We start from the raw sequence: 15,682 nt of genomic DNA on the forward strand, positions 1-15,682 counted from the left end.
TACAACTCCAGCCATCAGGCGACGCGGAACACTGTGGAGCACACAATCGGCGTGCTGAAGCAGCGGTTCTGATGTCTCGACCATTCGGGGGGCGCCCTGCAGTACTCACCGGAGCGAGTCGCCCACATCGTCGTTGTCTGCTGCATGCTCCACAACCTCGCCATCCAACGCACCCAGCCAATGCCAGCCGAGCTTGAAGGCCCAGCGGAGGCGGAGGAGGCGGCAGCGGAGGAGGAGAAAGACTGGAGGGTTCCCGAAAGTGGAAGGGCCGTTCGTCAGAGGCTCATAACGACTCGTTTCTAGGCCCCACTGACGGATTGCTTGGTGTGTTTGGGAGAGGACCATCCGATTCACCCAAAGCCTATGAAGGACAGATTAAGTGTAAATAGTTTAGATATACAGTGTAAATTTAAAAAATTCTTTATTTTCAGAAAAGTGGAGCCTTCCAACTTCATAAAGCAATTGCATCAGAAAGCAAAACTAACGAGATAACACTTCAGTTACGGCTTAACACATAACTAAGGATTTAACACAAAAGTAACGGCAAAACACATAACTAAGGATTTAACACATCAGCAAGGAAATACAACTTTAATGTCTGCCAAACCCGCGACATTAACCAACACATCCCCATCATTCACAAGAGCTGTAGAGGGCCTTGAAATGTTCAACCTCGCCGTCAATGAGGCTCCCTCTACTTTTGACCCCTTGATGGGCTTCGACTTCTCATTCTGGAACGCCCCCTTCCCTCCCTGCAGCTCCTCCGTAATTGGACCCCAGTGGCTGCATCAAGGCTGGGGGAGGCCTGCTGAGTGGACGAAAGCGCAGAAGCCCCTGAGGGATGGGCTGGACGACCTCTGGGCTTGGAGGGCCCGGGGGCTGACTGCTCCAACTGCTCATGGGCGGATGCAGTCTGTCCTGCAGGTGGTGGCAGCTGCAGTGGTGACGTGCCAGTGGTGGCATCAGGAATGCTGACATCCTGAGAGCGGACACCTGCTCCGTGGCCGTGCGACACACTGGCACTCTGACGGGGCAGCAGCGCAGCATGGGCCCCAATCGGCTGACCCACAGATTGATGCCCTGCTGTGGTGCTGCAAGGGCCCCGGGTAATCCTACCTGATCTTTCAACGGTGGCAGCAGTCAGTGCTCGCGTGGCCTCAATCTGTGCCTGCATGAGGCCAGCGAGTGACTGCGTGGCAGGTGCCAGTGCTTCAATGAAGCCCTGGACAGTCCTTTCCAGTGCTTTGGAGAAACCCTGCGCACTCCTTTCCTGTACAGCGAAGAAGGCCTGCGCACTCCTTTCCTGTGCTGCACCGAAGTCCTGGAGACTCCCTGCCATTGTGTCAATGGCTTCAGGCAGCCTTCCCACTGCAGCGATCAGCTCATTGTGTCTGAGCCAAGCCTGGGCTCAGCTAGGGCCCGAACCTCCTCTGTGCTCTGTGCAACAGTCATGGTGGCCTGACTCGGCCTCCGGGGAGACGGCCACCGAACTTCCCTCCCCCCCCCCCCCCCACCGCCCCCCCTGCGTTGGTGCAGCCTGCTGGTTCCTGGAGCTGGCTCCTCATCAGAGGCACCTCCCCTGCTCCCTTCCAGGGAAGATCTATCCCCACTCTGAAGCTGCCGTGCCTCCCCTGAGGCTGGCACGGAAGGTCCGGCTTCCTCCAGCTGGTCGCCTCCGGATTCAGTGGGACTGGCAGCTTGAGGGCCCTGCTCCCGATCTGGTGATGCTGCATCTGAAAGCAGGGAGGTTGAAGAGTGGCTTTAGCGAGAGGAGAGGTTGACAGCAAGGGATGCAAGATTGGTGCAATGCTATGACATGGGTCCACTGTGAAAAAGCATGCCGGTGTAGGGTCACAAGTGGAAGGACACAGATCAAAAAGGTCATAACCTTACCATCGCCGTGCACAATGGGATCGGCTGCTCCAGTAGTGACAGAACCAGTCAGGCGGCCGCCAACAATCTGGTACACTCGCTCCTCCAGGTCCGTCAGGTTCTGGAGGTTTGGAGGGCCTCCCCCGGTCTGGATCTGTTGTCGCCGGTTCCTTGCCAGCTTGTACTGCAAGAGAATGGACAGGAAATGATGAGACATCATGGCGTCATCTGTCATGTCATGCCCCCCTTGGTGGATTAGCCCTGGCATCATCTGTCTGTGCAAGTGTGTTCCCAGAAAGGGCCATGGGTGCGTGCTCGCAGATGGCCACTGGGGCATGGCGCACCCATTGGCCATAAAGTCAGGTGCAGATGAAGGCATGAATAGGACTGGCAAAAAAACACTCACCCTGACGACCCGAGTGAGGTCGTTGAATTTCTTGCGGCACTGCAATGGAGCCCTGACCACCAGGCTGCTGGAGTTGACCCTCTGAGTGATGTCCCTCCATGCTCTGCGGTAATCCTGCAGACTAGGCCTCCTGCCATTGTCCGCGTACAGGACCGCTCGACGGCGCTCCACTCCGCCCACCAATGCATCCAATGCATCCTCCGTGAAGCGCTCTGCTCTTTGCCTTGCCCTCTCCATCCTCAAAGTTTGAAGCGCAGAACAAAACACAGCACCGAAATTCAGTTCTGCAGGGCGCAGAGTGTGGCTGCTGATCCTTCTGGACCCACCCCTTTAAGAGCTGGCCGGCTCCTGACACTCTCGTGATCATCGATGATTGGCTGCACCCGGCCGCCCCGATATTGAGTAGCGCCGCCATGTTAGCGCCCTAAGGGCTAAAAATTGGGTGGCTAGCGCCACCTTTTAGCGCCTAAAGAGGCAGTCAGTGGCTGTAGCGCCACTGGCTGCACCTTCCGCCATATTCAGTGGGGGCGCTAATGGTGGCGTTAGCCTGTTGCGCTGCGCCTCCACCGATGACGTCATCGGTGTGCGCAGCGCCCCGATCGCGAAATTTGTTTGCGAACGCCGCTGTAGCGCCGTTCGCAGACAGCGCCAGGTTCCTGGGGCCTTGCTGCGCCGGCAGAGGTGCAAGTTAAGGTGGAGGTGTGGGGCGGCCGCTTTTTTCGGCAGCCGCCTGCCAGCACCTCCGTCCCCGGCCTCCTGGTCCCTTCCCCGCGGCAATGCCGGCTGTTTCCCAAGAGCCCGGCACTTCTCCTTGGTGCCGGGCTCTTTTGCCGGTACCCGCGATCGGGGCTCGCGCTGTTGCAGGCCCCTCCACCTTAACAGTGGGAGAGAGGCCTGCAGTACCGCAGCGCGCCGCGCCGCAGCGTCTGGCGCTGCGGCACGTTGCGCTGCAAAATTCACTTTCAGCGCCCTAAGAGGGACGAGGAGCGCCTCGAGCCGCGCCCCGTGTCCCTCTTGGGGCGCTGAGGCTGAATTTGCGGCGATCGTGGCGCAAATTCCAGCGCCCAGGCGAACTTTGCGTCGCTTCGGCGCCTCAGGCCAATTTTTAGCCCTAAGTCTACTGTGCAACGCCTGATTTCGCACCGCGATCAACTTAGGGGTGCTACGACCCAATACCGCGCTAGGTGGCGCTAAATTGCGCCTAGCGCAAAACTTTGCGCAGCGCCAAGTCAAACGCCACAAGTGGGGCTATACCCAATTTCTAGGCCAAAGTGTTAAAAATCTGAATCCCGACCAGAACCCACCTCCAACCCGCCCACTTCCAGTTTTAATGAAGGCGGGCAGCCAATCTGGTCCCTGGAGGCAGGTTGGTACGTTAAACATTATAAAGAGGCTGTAAGTCTCTGATTTAACCTCCATTTTGAAAATAACTTTAGCTGATCGGGTTTTGCAGACCTCGTGAAACTTGCCAGCTAAAGTAAGGCGAGGACTGCTGGATCCAGGAGCTAAGTGCCTTTACACCTGCATCCTGGATCCCTACCTAACCCACCCCCCCACCATGATGGCCGATCCCTCTCCAAGGCCGCTTTCTAACCCCCCCCCCCCCCCCAGATCTGATGCTCTGGCACCCGATCGTTGCTGACACACACATACACACCTCCCCCCGCTCCTCCGGCGCTGGCCCCCCCCCCCCCCCCCCGGCTCCTCCGGCCACTGATCTTTGCCAACACGCCCTCCCCGTGCTCCTTCGGCCGGCCCCACGCGATCCCTCCTTCCCTCCCCTCTCCAGCCTAGTGCCACAGGCCTACCCAGCCAGTGCAAAACAGGTCCTGCCGTTAAATTCGGCAGGGCCTGTGGGAAACCCGTTCTCCCAGGTTCCCCTACCGCTTCGGAGCCCCCGCTCCCTACCTGCCTCCCCATTAAAATTCAGGCCTATGTCACCAATGAGCTAAAACTTGCAACCTAATGCATGGCATAAATGGTGTAGTATGGTCCATGACTAACCATTACCAGCTTACCATAACATAACCACGTGGGTTGCCCACCACATTCTCCTGTCCACTTCAAAGAGCGGTAAATATCATATTGTTAGATTGTTGCTTTCAGGCTGAAAAAGTCACATTTATCTACAATTTAATCGTGGTGAATAGTGGTACAATACTTCATTTACACTTTAAACAGTCCAAAAAAAACGAAGTTCAAAATCTTGGTAACCAAGTCTCAGATTAAATATTATGTAAGCAACTATCCCCACACAGCCCCTTTTCAGCATCTTAACATGGAAAGAGGCAAGCAAAGAAGGAAACTGGCGACACAGGGATAACCTATACCTGTTATACAATTCTTCTGGGCTTCCAGAGTTCTTTCTCAATGGTGAGGCAATCAGAATATTCATTATTACTGCTCAAGTAAGGTACGAACAGCAGTCTCTTGGTTGTCTATTGAGTCACTTGATCTGCTCACGTGGCCACAACTAAAATCATTCTAAATATCTGACATGAGTCTACAAGCTCACGTACATTAATTATCAAAGACAGGGTGAACTAGCCAAACAAACTTGTTTCTGATCACGCAGTAACGCCAACACAATGGCTAACAGCACCTCCACAAAACCAGCAGCCATCTCTAGATGCCTTTGTGTATTATTTCTCTTGCTGTGTCTCCAGCTGATGGTGTGCTAGTGGCCCTGGGGCCAATCTGAAATTGGGCCCTGTTATTCACTACAGAGGTGCTCCATGGACTATCCCCAACAGTAACATTATGGGAGCAGCCAAGCAGTGAGGGATATTCACCTGAAGGGTCTCCATGATGACAATAAAATTAATATTTCTGCAGAAAAGTGAAATAGAATAAGGGTGTCTTTTTCAACAAAGGGTGGGAAAAGATTTTCTAGAATTTTCTTCCCCTTTTAAGGTTGACTGTTGCCAATTTGAAGAAATTGTAGTGTGACTTAAAAATATTCTAATGAGAATTTTAAACACTCTTTTTTCCGTCCCATCACATGGATTTAGGTGTCTGTAACCAAATCTGATCCAGAAATTAGTTTTGTTATCCAGACCTGCTTTATTTCTCCATCATCGGACCCTGTTGCCTATTCAGACTACACCATTATTGAAAACATTTGTCCGAAGGAGGTTTCTGTGAAATTCTACAGTCCCCAGAAGTTTGATTTCCTAGTACCTCATGCAGAGATGGAAAAAAAGAGATTCAGCTTTGTGTTTAAGCCAGTCTACAACATGTCCTTAGTTTTTCTTCACTGTGAAATTACATTATGCAGCAAAAAGGATGCTGAAAGCCAAGGATTTCCTAATCTTCCTAAGGTTTGTCATATTTACTAAATATAAAATTATCTCAACTTAAGAAATTGAAATGTTATACATTCTAGCAAGGTGCATTATGAAGGTTATTTACATAAGTTAGATGTTTCTTTAGAGTGTCAGAATAGTCAGATTTGCTCATCTGTGTTCAGTAACACCTAAGTTAGAAGGTTTTAGGGCACTTATCCAGTTGAAGATAGCACTACCTTTGCCTAAACAAATTACTGTAGGTTTGCTGATGGGCTCTACTAAAATAATTAATTTGAACCACCAGAATGATTCAAGTATTTCCTGACAGGTCGGAACATATATTTTAAGCTCCGCTATGTCTGCTGTGATTAATGCTTTTACAACTAGTATCCTTTTTCCATTAGTTTTTAAGCTTTGTTAATTATACATTTGTTATTACAGTGTGTGTTGTGTTATAAGAAACTTTACTGGGTTTGTTTTAGGTTATGTTGTGATTTATGACATTTCTATTTTGCAATATAAATATATACCCAAAAAGGTTAACTAATCACATATATGTAAAGTGTGCAGTTAACCAATTTCACAGACAAATAGCTTATTATTTTTGTAGAAAGAAAATAAATTTAAGTTCACGCCATGAAAACATTTCAGGTAGATCACTTACCACACAATGACATTAAAACATTATTCATTGACCACAAGTATATCAATACACAAATTTCAGTGATAAAACATTCAATTCATATTTGTTACTAAAATGTAACCAGACCCCTCAATTGCTGATAATGCAGCGGCATTGCATATCCTTATTTAATTTCTTTATCTCCTGCTGCAGTGTATTCCTCCTGACGAAGCTTGTATAAATGTGAATTTGCAAATAATAATGGCTATGATGAGAAACAGACAATCCTTTACTAAGCCACTGGTTGTTATTCGTGGAAAAAATAATCTACCTGACCCACAAGGTGAGCCAACAACAAAAATCTGAGTTATTAGTGTATATGTGGAGCATATAATACCTGTCCATTGGTTTACATAATCAGTAATTGCATTCCTCCAGCTCTGACCTCTTGTGCACCCCCCACTCCCTTCACCCCACCATTGGTGGCCTCGCCTTAAGCTGTCTAGCACTGAAATTCTCTCCTTAAACCTCGCCACCTCTCTCCTCCTTTAAGACACTCCTTAAAACCTACCTCTGACCAAGCTTTTAGTCACCCGTTATAAAAGCTCCTCTGGCTCAGTGTCAATTTTTGCCTGATTATGCTCCTGTGAAGCGGTTTGGGGTGTTTTACTACATTAAAAGGGGTTATATAAATGCAAGTTGTTGTTGTAGTCATTTTCTATTTCCTGCATGGTGTGCTGAGGACACAAGACCAACGTGCCCGCTAAGCTGCGCAACTGCGCAGCGGTCTGGAAGTCCCGCGCAGGGGGTCTGGAAGTCCCACGCAGGCCGCTCATCGGCTTCTACAGGGAAGAAACCGCACATGTACAAAAATTTGAATGGACTGCGCACCCAGTTAAAAGGACCATGCACTAAAGAAAAATTCGAGGGAACATTGCACAAGACTCAAATCTACAGAAGTTAAATTGTTCAGTAAAAAAACTTGCACTGTACTTGCCATATACTGGAATCACGCCCAGATATGTTGTTTTTCAGATCTGCGATTATTTGCTTGTGCATTTAGACAGATAATTGAGTTGACTAATAGCAAAATCAGTTTTGCTGTTCTCATTGACTTTGCACTATTAAGGCATAAGAACTGTGATTTAGGTAATTATTCTCATCAATCTAAGTACATAATTGTGGTCCCTTTGGTAACAGGAGACTTAATGTAGTTTAATAATTTGTAACTTGTCTTTAAGCAGAAGCCATTCTTCAGTTGTCCCAATTTTTTAGGAATAAGCATAAGTGGTCTTCATTGGAATTTCAGATTGGCTTATGTTTGAAGTTTCTGACAACAGCAACTTGCATTTGTATAATACCTTTTAACATACAAAACAGCCCAAGAAAAATAACAAGGAACAAATGCAAAGCAGGGGCGAGCAGGTAGGAGAGGTGACGGAAAACATGGGTTTTAAAAGGAGGACAAAGAAGTAGAGAATCATAGGGATTTCGGGAGGGAGTTCACAGATCACAGAAACCCCACAGTGCAGATAGAGGCCATTTCGGCCCATCGAACCTGCACTCCAGAGAGTAGGGCTGAGGTGACTGAATAGTCTGTCACTATGTTGAGGCAAAAAGCAAGGGGATGCATGGAGGCCAGAGTCAGAAGATCAAAGGGTGTGGGATGCGATGTAAGGCTTGAGAGGGTTGTAGAGGTGGGCAGGAGTAAGGCTATAGAGCAATTTGAAGATGAAGTTGAGAGTTTTAAATTGGATACATCTGGGGCAGGGAGGCAGTATAGAACAGCAAGGACAAGTGGTGATTGGGTCTCAGTGTGGAACAAGTTCGAGTTTATGGAGGGTGGATGATAGAAGGCCAGCAAGAAAAGCATTGGTGTAATTGAGTCTGGAGGTGGTAAAAGCTTGTATAAGGGAGGTGGGGCTGATGTAGGGATGGAGGTGAAAATGAGTGGTCTTGGTGATGGAATATCATAATCATAATCAACTTTTATTGTCATTGTTAGTGCACAAGTGCAGTACAACGAAATGTAGGCTTGCAGCTCCCGAGAGTGTACATTTAGATTAAGACATTTAAACATTCAACATTCATTTGGCTTGTAATACATTAACATAAACATAATAAAGTGCATTGGCAGATGTGCAGGCTTTAGTGTTTATTTGTGGAGTTCAGTAGGATGACAGCCCTGGGAAAGAAGCTGTTCCTAAATCTGGTCGTTCGGGTGCGAATGCATCTGTAGCGTCTCCCAGATGGCAGGGGGGGCGAACAGACTGTGGCTGGGGTGGGTAGGGTCTTTGATGATGGTCAGTGACCTCCGTAAACAGCGTTTCTGGTAGATGTTCTCTTTGGTCGGTAGCCGGGTGCCGGTAATGCGTTGGGCAGTTTTGACTACCCGCTGCAGGGCTTTCCGGTCATAGGAGCTACAGCTGCCATACCATACTGTGATACAGTTCGTCAGGATGCTCTCTATTGTGCAGCGGTATTACACAGTTTTGTTCATCCTGAGTGAGTTTTCAGGGAGGGGAATGGAATCACAGGCAAGAGAGTAGAGTTTGTTTGATGCTGCAAACAATAGCTTTGATCTTTCCAGTATTCTGTTGAAGGAATTTGTGACACATCCTAGACGTGATGTCAGATGGACAGCCAGACAGTACCTTTGAGAGAAGTAATGCAGAGGTAGATTTTGGTGTAACTAGCGTATATATGGAAACTAGCCCCACATAGATCAGGAGGTCACAAATATAGATACTTGTAGGAGGCGAGAGGTAGGGAAGGGAAGTCATTGCTGGAGATTTGCTGGCTACATCCGGATAACAGAGGAGCAGTGGTGGAGGAGAGTGACATGGTTAACTATGTCAGGTGCTTTAGAGAGGTTGAGGAAGATCAGGTGGGATAATACACCATGATCACAATCATAGAGAATGTCATTTGTTACTGGTTAGAGTTGTTTTGGTGTGCGATGAGCAGAAACCGGAAGGAAGGAATTTGAAAATGGAGTTTTGGGAGAGAAGAGAGATGAGGATTTGTTCAAGTACCTTCAAGATGGAACAGAAGTTAGAGATAAGGCAATAGGTAGAGAGGTCGGATGGGTCAAGAGTGTTTTTTTTTTTAGGAGAGTGACAATGGTGATTTTGAAGGGCAGAAAGATGGGGCTGGATTTTCATTGAGAAGTCGGGTAGGAGGCGGGACTACAACTTTCGGGGTTGTAGTCCCGCCTCCATCGAGTTCTAGCCAACCCACGTGATTTTCACTTGATTGACCTTGTTGAGCCCGCCCAGCGGGCTCAGCAGGCCAATTAAGGGCCACCCGGCAACAGGTGATGTCACAGACTGAAATTTCATCTGTCAAGACCTTTTGATAGATGAAATATCAGCGTTTGACAGCTGTTTGAAGCTGTCAAACACTGACAGTCTGTACTACAAGTTAACTCCTTCCTCTCAGGATGAATTAGAGATCTCCCCGGAACAGAAAGCTGAATGCTGCAATTTTTGACAGCTCGCAGCCATTCTGCTTTCTGTGCCGGTGAGATGAGGGACTCCCGAGACCTGAAGGAAGGAAGGCTGTAAAGGTATGTAAAACTTATTTAAACACTTTACACACACCAAACACACTTACCTTTGCACTCATGCACCCATCACTCACCTGAACACCGGACATCTGGACCCTTCCAAGACCTTCATCCTGACGGTCCGCCTCCTCTAACTTGCCGTGGTTTGGAGCCGTCGGGAATCCCACACTTCAACATTAAAAATAGGGATTAGGCTAAAAACTGCCTGTTAACAGGCAGTTAATTGGCACTAATCCGCTTCCCGCCTCGGGGAGGCGGGTCCCAGTGCGGGGCGGGCACCCGCCTCCTTTGAAACTGGCATGGAGGCGGGTTGGGTGCAGGATGGGGTCGGGACCCCCGATTTCGGGATTTTAACCCCCCGCACGCCTCCAATCCCACCTCCATGGCCCAATGAAAATCCTGCCCATGGTGTCAGAGAAAAGGAAATTTACCAGTGTTGGGATTGCATTCTGCAATTCCATCTGTTTACAATTGGGCCCATTGGTTTATGGTGAATTATTAAGTCAAATTCCACTTTTATTACATGAGATAAGAGATTTTGCAGGATTTTTACTGATGTTTTGAAGATTGTGTTCTGGGATTCTGTGCATTTTTCAGCCCTTCATTCTAATTGATGAGAGCTAAGTCATTTGGAGGTGAGCATTGATGAGTCTGATGGTCTTTTCTCATATTTCTTTTCATATGTTTGTACAAGTACAGCTTGATTTTGTGCAAGTTGTCAGCAAACTTCGAGAAATAACCTAAACTCTCTCCAAATCCACTGCGACAAGGAGAGTAGCAGAACAATCGAGTCTGGAGGTGGCAAAAGCATGTTATTTTGATTTAGAATTCTCTTCCTTCTGATGGCAATGAGGGAGGGGCAAATAAATACAGCTTGATGGCATGACCCACATCCCGAGAAAAATATGAACCCTTCTCCGCTCCACCTGCCACCCACCTACCAACCGGCCACAGACTTGCACAGTTCTTTATTGGTGATCACAAATCTTGAAGGAAAGAAACAGGTGTGAAATAAGATTTGGCTGATGGGGACATGACAATTACTTCATCGTTGTAATATTGCCTTTAAGAGAATATCAATAAAGGGAACCATCCATCTTCTTGTCTTCGGTTATTTCCAGCTCTTCTACGGGTTGAGCTCTTTTGCCCTTTTAACATAAATTGCCCCTATTTATTTTAACATAATTGCTTATTTCGTGCATATGCAACAGCTTAAAATAACGACCAGCATTGGTTTATGCTCAAAGGAGAGATACTTCCAATGTGGTAAATTTGCCTTTGTACAAATTAGACTCGAATAGGTTTGTTATCTTAGCTTAATACCAAGATACAAGTAAATATTTATTAGCATGTATAAGAAGAAGAGTGCATAGGATTTTTCACAAGAAAAATGATTGAACTGTGATGTTACCCCTCAGTGAAAATTCTCACCTTTTGGTTTGTAGTTTAGCTTTGTTTTTTCATTTACATTTGGGCTCTATTAGTTTGTGGTGGCATAGCATGCTTTGTTTAAAAGGACCAGTGAAGTGAAGATTGATAATTATAACCACATGCACATATGAAAGTTATTGTTTTATCTGCTCCATAAAAATAGTTATATAGATATCTAAAAGCAGTTGTTTTCATTAAAATCTGTGAAGATATTTAAAAAAAACACTGTGTATGGCCTGGATCTTTACCTTGGTAGCAAAGCCATAAATTGTCTGCAATTGGAAGCCTAGTTACATCTTTAGAATGAGCCAGTTTATAGCTTGTTTGGTTCCACTCTTACCTATCCAATCATAACCAGAACATCTCTATCAATGGTTTCTCTTCCCACCCCTCTATCGACACCTCTCGAGTTCCCCCACGGACCCATCCTCTTCCTCATCTGCATCTATTATGGCGACATCATCTGCAGAAATGGGATTAGCTTCCAAATGTACGCTGACGCCACCCAGCTCTATCTCTCAATACCTCCACTGCCTCTATGCTGTCAGACTGCTTGTCCAACATCCAGCCTTAGATGAGCTGCAGTTTCCTCCAGATAAACGCTGAGAAGTACAAAGCCATTGTCCTTTGCCCCTTCCACAAACTCCATAACCTTGCTACCAACTCCGCCCCCTAGCAGACTGTTCACGACCTCAGCTGAGCTTCTGACCCCATAGCTTCTTCAGGGGTAATTTTAACCTAACCTGTGTGGCAAGAAACTAACAGGATTGGATTGGCCACTTGTTTTTCAAAGCTTTCCTGGCCTGTCTCCCGTCCTCATGCTTCCTAAACTTCAGCTCATCCTAAACTCTGGTGCGCATATCTTATCCTGCAATGTCCCATGAAGGGAATGATGTAGCCTATAAAGTTTATCTCTCTGTCGGCATACTGTTACAATGAAAACATATAAGAGCATCATCTGGAATGAATAATCCCACCCCTTACTAACCAATATGTTTTTGTAACACATGGACTTAGTTTATCCTTTCTTTTCTAAGTAAAACAAGCAGCCCTTTCAATGTGAAAAACATTTTGCTGAACTGTTTACTGGGGGTGATTTAACCCTACCCGCTCAGCAGAAACCTGGCAGTGGGCAGTTAAAATCGCCCTGGCTCTTAACTGACCGAAAGCCGCCATGTTTGCAACATCTGCAATTTTAACCTGCTCTCCTGAGCAGGCAGCAAGGACACACGCCCGGAGCCAACAGGGTCCTTCTTTACATATGCATGTTGCAGCCCGATAACCTCATTGAGACCCAACTGTAATTTTAACTTGGGTCTGAGCGGGGAATCCACCTGGAGTTAAAATCAGGGCCATATGTGTTTGTTCAGTTCAGACAGTAAAAAGTGGGAAGAGAGAAGTTCATCAAATGCCCTTTACTGTCCTGTGATTATACAGTGTGTAATTGTATATATGTATTATATAATAGCTTCCTGTAGTTTAGTTGAAAAATTAAATGGGTTTGGAGAACATTAAGATCTCAGCAACTCAGTTCGGTTGAATTCCCTTCCTGAAGATGCAAGAACAGTAGGTGCGTTACAATGAAACAGCATCTTAAAGTAACCCCATCATCCAAATACATCTATACACTATTACAATAGCAAAATACTGCGGATGCTGGAAATCTGAAATAACAACAGAAAATGCTGGAAATACTCAGCAGGCCAGGCAGCATCCGTGGAGAGAGAAACAGAGTTTAAAAAATACGTTTATTTTTGTCTTTTTCAGTGAAATCTGACACCCAGATTAATGCAGCGAAACCACAGCCTTGTAAGTTAGATGATTAAACATTATTTCAGCTTTACAATCGATGTGTTTATATGAATAAGAGTTTTCTAGCGATGGAAACATTTACTTTGATTCAGTATGGTTGTCTCATTTGTAGTTTGCTGTCAGAAAAAAACCTTTTGTCAAATTATTTCTTTTGAATAAGTCTTGCTAATGTGTATTGCACTCGAGTGACTGATTTTTTTTATATATAGCTTTTTCAACAATAAAAGAAAGTAATATTAATGTATAACACTCGGAAAAGCAAGTTGCAATTAAAAAATATATATTTTTGATTTAATTTTATTTGTTAAATTAAATCATAGAATGATTACAGCACAGAAGGAGGCCATTTGGCCCATCTAGCCCATGCCACCTCTCTGCAAGAGCGCTTCAGCTAGTCCAACTCCCCCGCCTTTTCACTGTAGCCCTGCAAATTGTTTTCCTTCAGGTACTTATCCAATTCCCCTTTGAAAGCCACAATTGGATCTGCCTCCACCACCCTTTCAGACAGTGAATTCCAGATCCTAACCACTCGCTGCGTAAAAAAGGTTTTCCTCATGTCGCCTTTGGTTCTTCTGCCAATCACCTTAAATCTGTGTCCTCTGGTTCTCGACCCTTCCGACATTGGGAACAGTTTCTCTCTATTGACTCTGTCTAGACCCCTCATGATTTTGAACACCTCTATCAAATCTCCTCTCAACCTTCTCTGCTCTAAGGAGAACAACCCCAGTTTCTTTAGTCTATCCATGTAACTGAAGTCCCTCATCCCTGGAACCATTCTTGTTAATCTTTTCTGCACCGTCTCGCTAAGGCCTTCACATCCTTCCTAAAGTGCAGTGCCCAGAATTGAACACAATACTCCAGTTGAGGCCGAACCAGTGTTTTATAAAGGTTCATCATAACTTCCTTGCTTTTGTACTCTATGGGGGGGAATAACTCGGGAGTCGGGGGGGAATAACTCGGGAGTCGGGTTGGAGGCGGGACTACAACTTTCGGGGTTGTAGTCCCGCCTCCATCGAGATGCAGCCAATCCACGCGATTTTAACTTGATTGACCTTGTTGAGCCTGCCCAGCGGGCTCAGCAGGCCAATTAAGGGCCACTCGGCAACGGGTGACATCACAGACTGAACTTTCATCTGTCAAGAGTTCTTGACAGATGAAATATCAGCGTTTCACAGCTGTTTGAAGCTGTCAAATACTGACAGTCTTACTTCTAACCTGAGTCCTTCTCCACAGACTCAGTTAGAAATCTCTCCTGCACAGAAAGCTGCAGGGTGTCACTTTTGACAGTTCGCAGCCATTCTGCTTTCTGTGCCGGTGAGATGAGGGACTCCCGGAACCTAAAGGAAGGAAGGCTGAAAAGGTATGTAAAACTTCTTTAATCACTTTAGATACACCAAACACACTTATCTTTGCACTCATGCACACATCACTCACCTGAACACCGACATCTCGACCCCTCCAAGTCCTTCAACCCGACGGCCCGACTCCTCTAACTTGGCCATCGGGAATCCCACACTTCAACATCAAAAATAGGGATTATGCTAAAAACTGCTTGTTAACTACCTTTCCGCCTTGGGTAGGCGGGTCCTAGTGCGGGGCGGGTACCCGCCTCCTCTGAAACTGGCATGGAGGCGGGTTTGGGTGCGGGAAGGGGTCAGGACCCCTGATTTTGGGATTTTAACCCCCCCGCACGCCTCCAAGCCCGACTCCACAGCTCAGTAAAAATTGAGCCCTATGTCTCTATGAAGCCCAGTATCCCTTATGCATTTTTAACCGCTTTCTCAATGTGCCCTGCCACCTTCAGCGATTTGTGCACATATACCCCAGGTCTCCCTCTTCGTGCACTCCCTTTAGAATTGTACCCTTTAGTTTATATTGCCTCTCCTCGTTCTTCCTTCCAATTAATTTGCTATACCTAGAGTCCAGGAATTCCATCAAATTGATATTATATGGCGACAAGGCAACTGCTAAAGCCTCTAGACAGTTTTTCAGGAAACTGCAATAAAATATTATCAACCTGTATTCTTTTACAGAAGCCAGAAAATTACTTATGAAACATGCACTTTTTTTTTTTACATACTAATATTAATGTATTTTTTAAAAATGGTACATAAAATATCAGCCATTTAAAAACTTGTGTATACGTGATCTTTTAAGAAGGAATTTTACATACAATGTATTTTTGGTTAAGAAACTCTAAACAGAGTATAAGTGTATGGATTTCATTCTTTGTTCTTTTCTCTCTCACCCCCCTTTCTCTCTAGATTCAAAAATACAAAACTATGTGCTAATGAAAACATAAGCTCACAAACCTTTCCTTTGTTTTGTTAATTAAAGTACCAGCCGGAATTCAAACCACAAATCTTTCACCCATGTACTCTGCTGCCAAGACTAGTTAATATTGTCAGCTGAGGTAATCTGTCAGGTGAAAATCATCCTCAGTGGCCCATTTTGATTGATTCAGGCTGACCAAAGTTCTTGTACATGACAGATAATACAGAAACAATGGGGCAAATAGCCTTAACTAGTCTTGAACACTGATTTGTTTGGCCTGAAATAGCAACTTGGAACATGACCAAAGAAGACTTTCAAATAGTATAGCAATTCTGTACTGAGGGGAAAATGACACTCCTTGCTAAACTCAATTTTTTAAACAAGTAGCAATGTAACTCCTTTAATAGCCT

The 15,682-nt window shown here is 46.0% G+C and overlaps 1 protein-coding gene across 8 annotated transcripts in view; it reads left to right on the plus strand.

Annotated features, from left to right (window-relative positions):
• tgfbr3 (transforming growth factor, beta receptor III) overlaps window positions 1–15,682 on the plus strand; it is a 245,155-nt gene that overhangs the window by 210,182 nt on the left and 19,291 nt on the right. For 6 of the 8 annotated variants that reach the window (XM_085983358.1, XM_085983360.1, XM_085983357.1 and 3 more), the window contains 3 exons: window positions 5,290–5,598; window positions 6,401–6,530; window positions 12,954–12,995. In XM_085983358.1, the coding sequence (XP_085839484.1) occupies window positions 5,290–5,598; window positions 6,401–6,530; window positions 12,954–12,995 (481 nt within the window). Of the gene's footprint in view, window positions 1–5,289; window positions 5,599–6,400; window positions 6,531–12,953; window positions 12,996–15,682 lie in introns of those variants that run through there. The other 2 variants (XM_085983362.1, XM_085983365.1) reach the window with 2 other exon arrangements.

The sequence above is a fragment of the Somniosus microcephalus genome, chromosome 3 (genome assembly GCF_052327205.1).
Source record: "Somniosus microcephalus isolate GS21.2 chromosome 3, FLI_Smic_1.0, whole genome shotgun sequence".
Taxonomy (NCBI): Eukaryota; Metazoa; Chordata; class Chondrichthyes; order Squaliformes; family Somniosidae; genus Somniosus; species Somniosus microcephalus.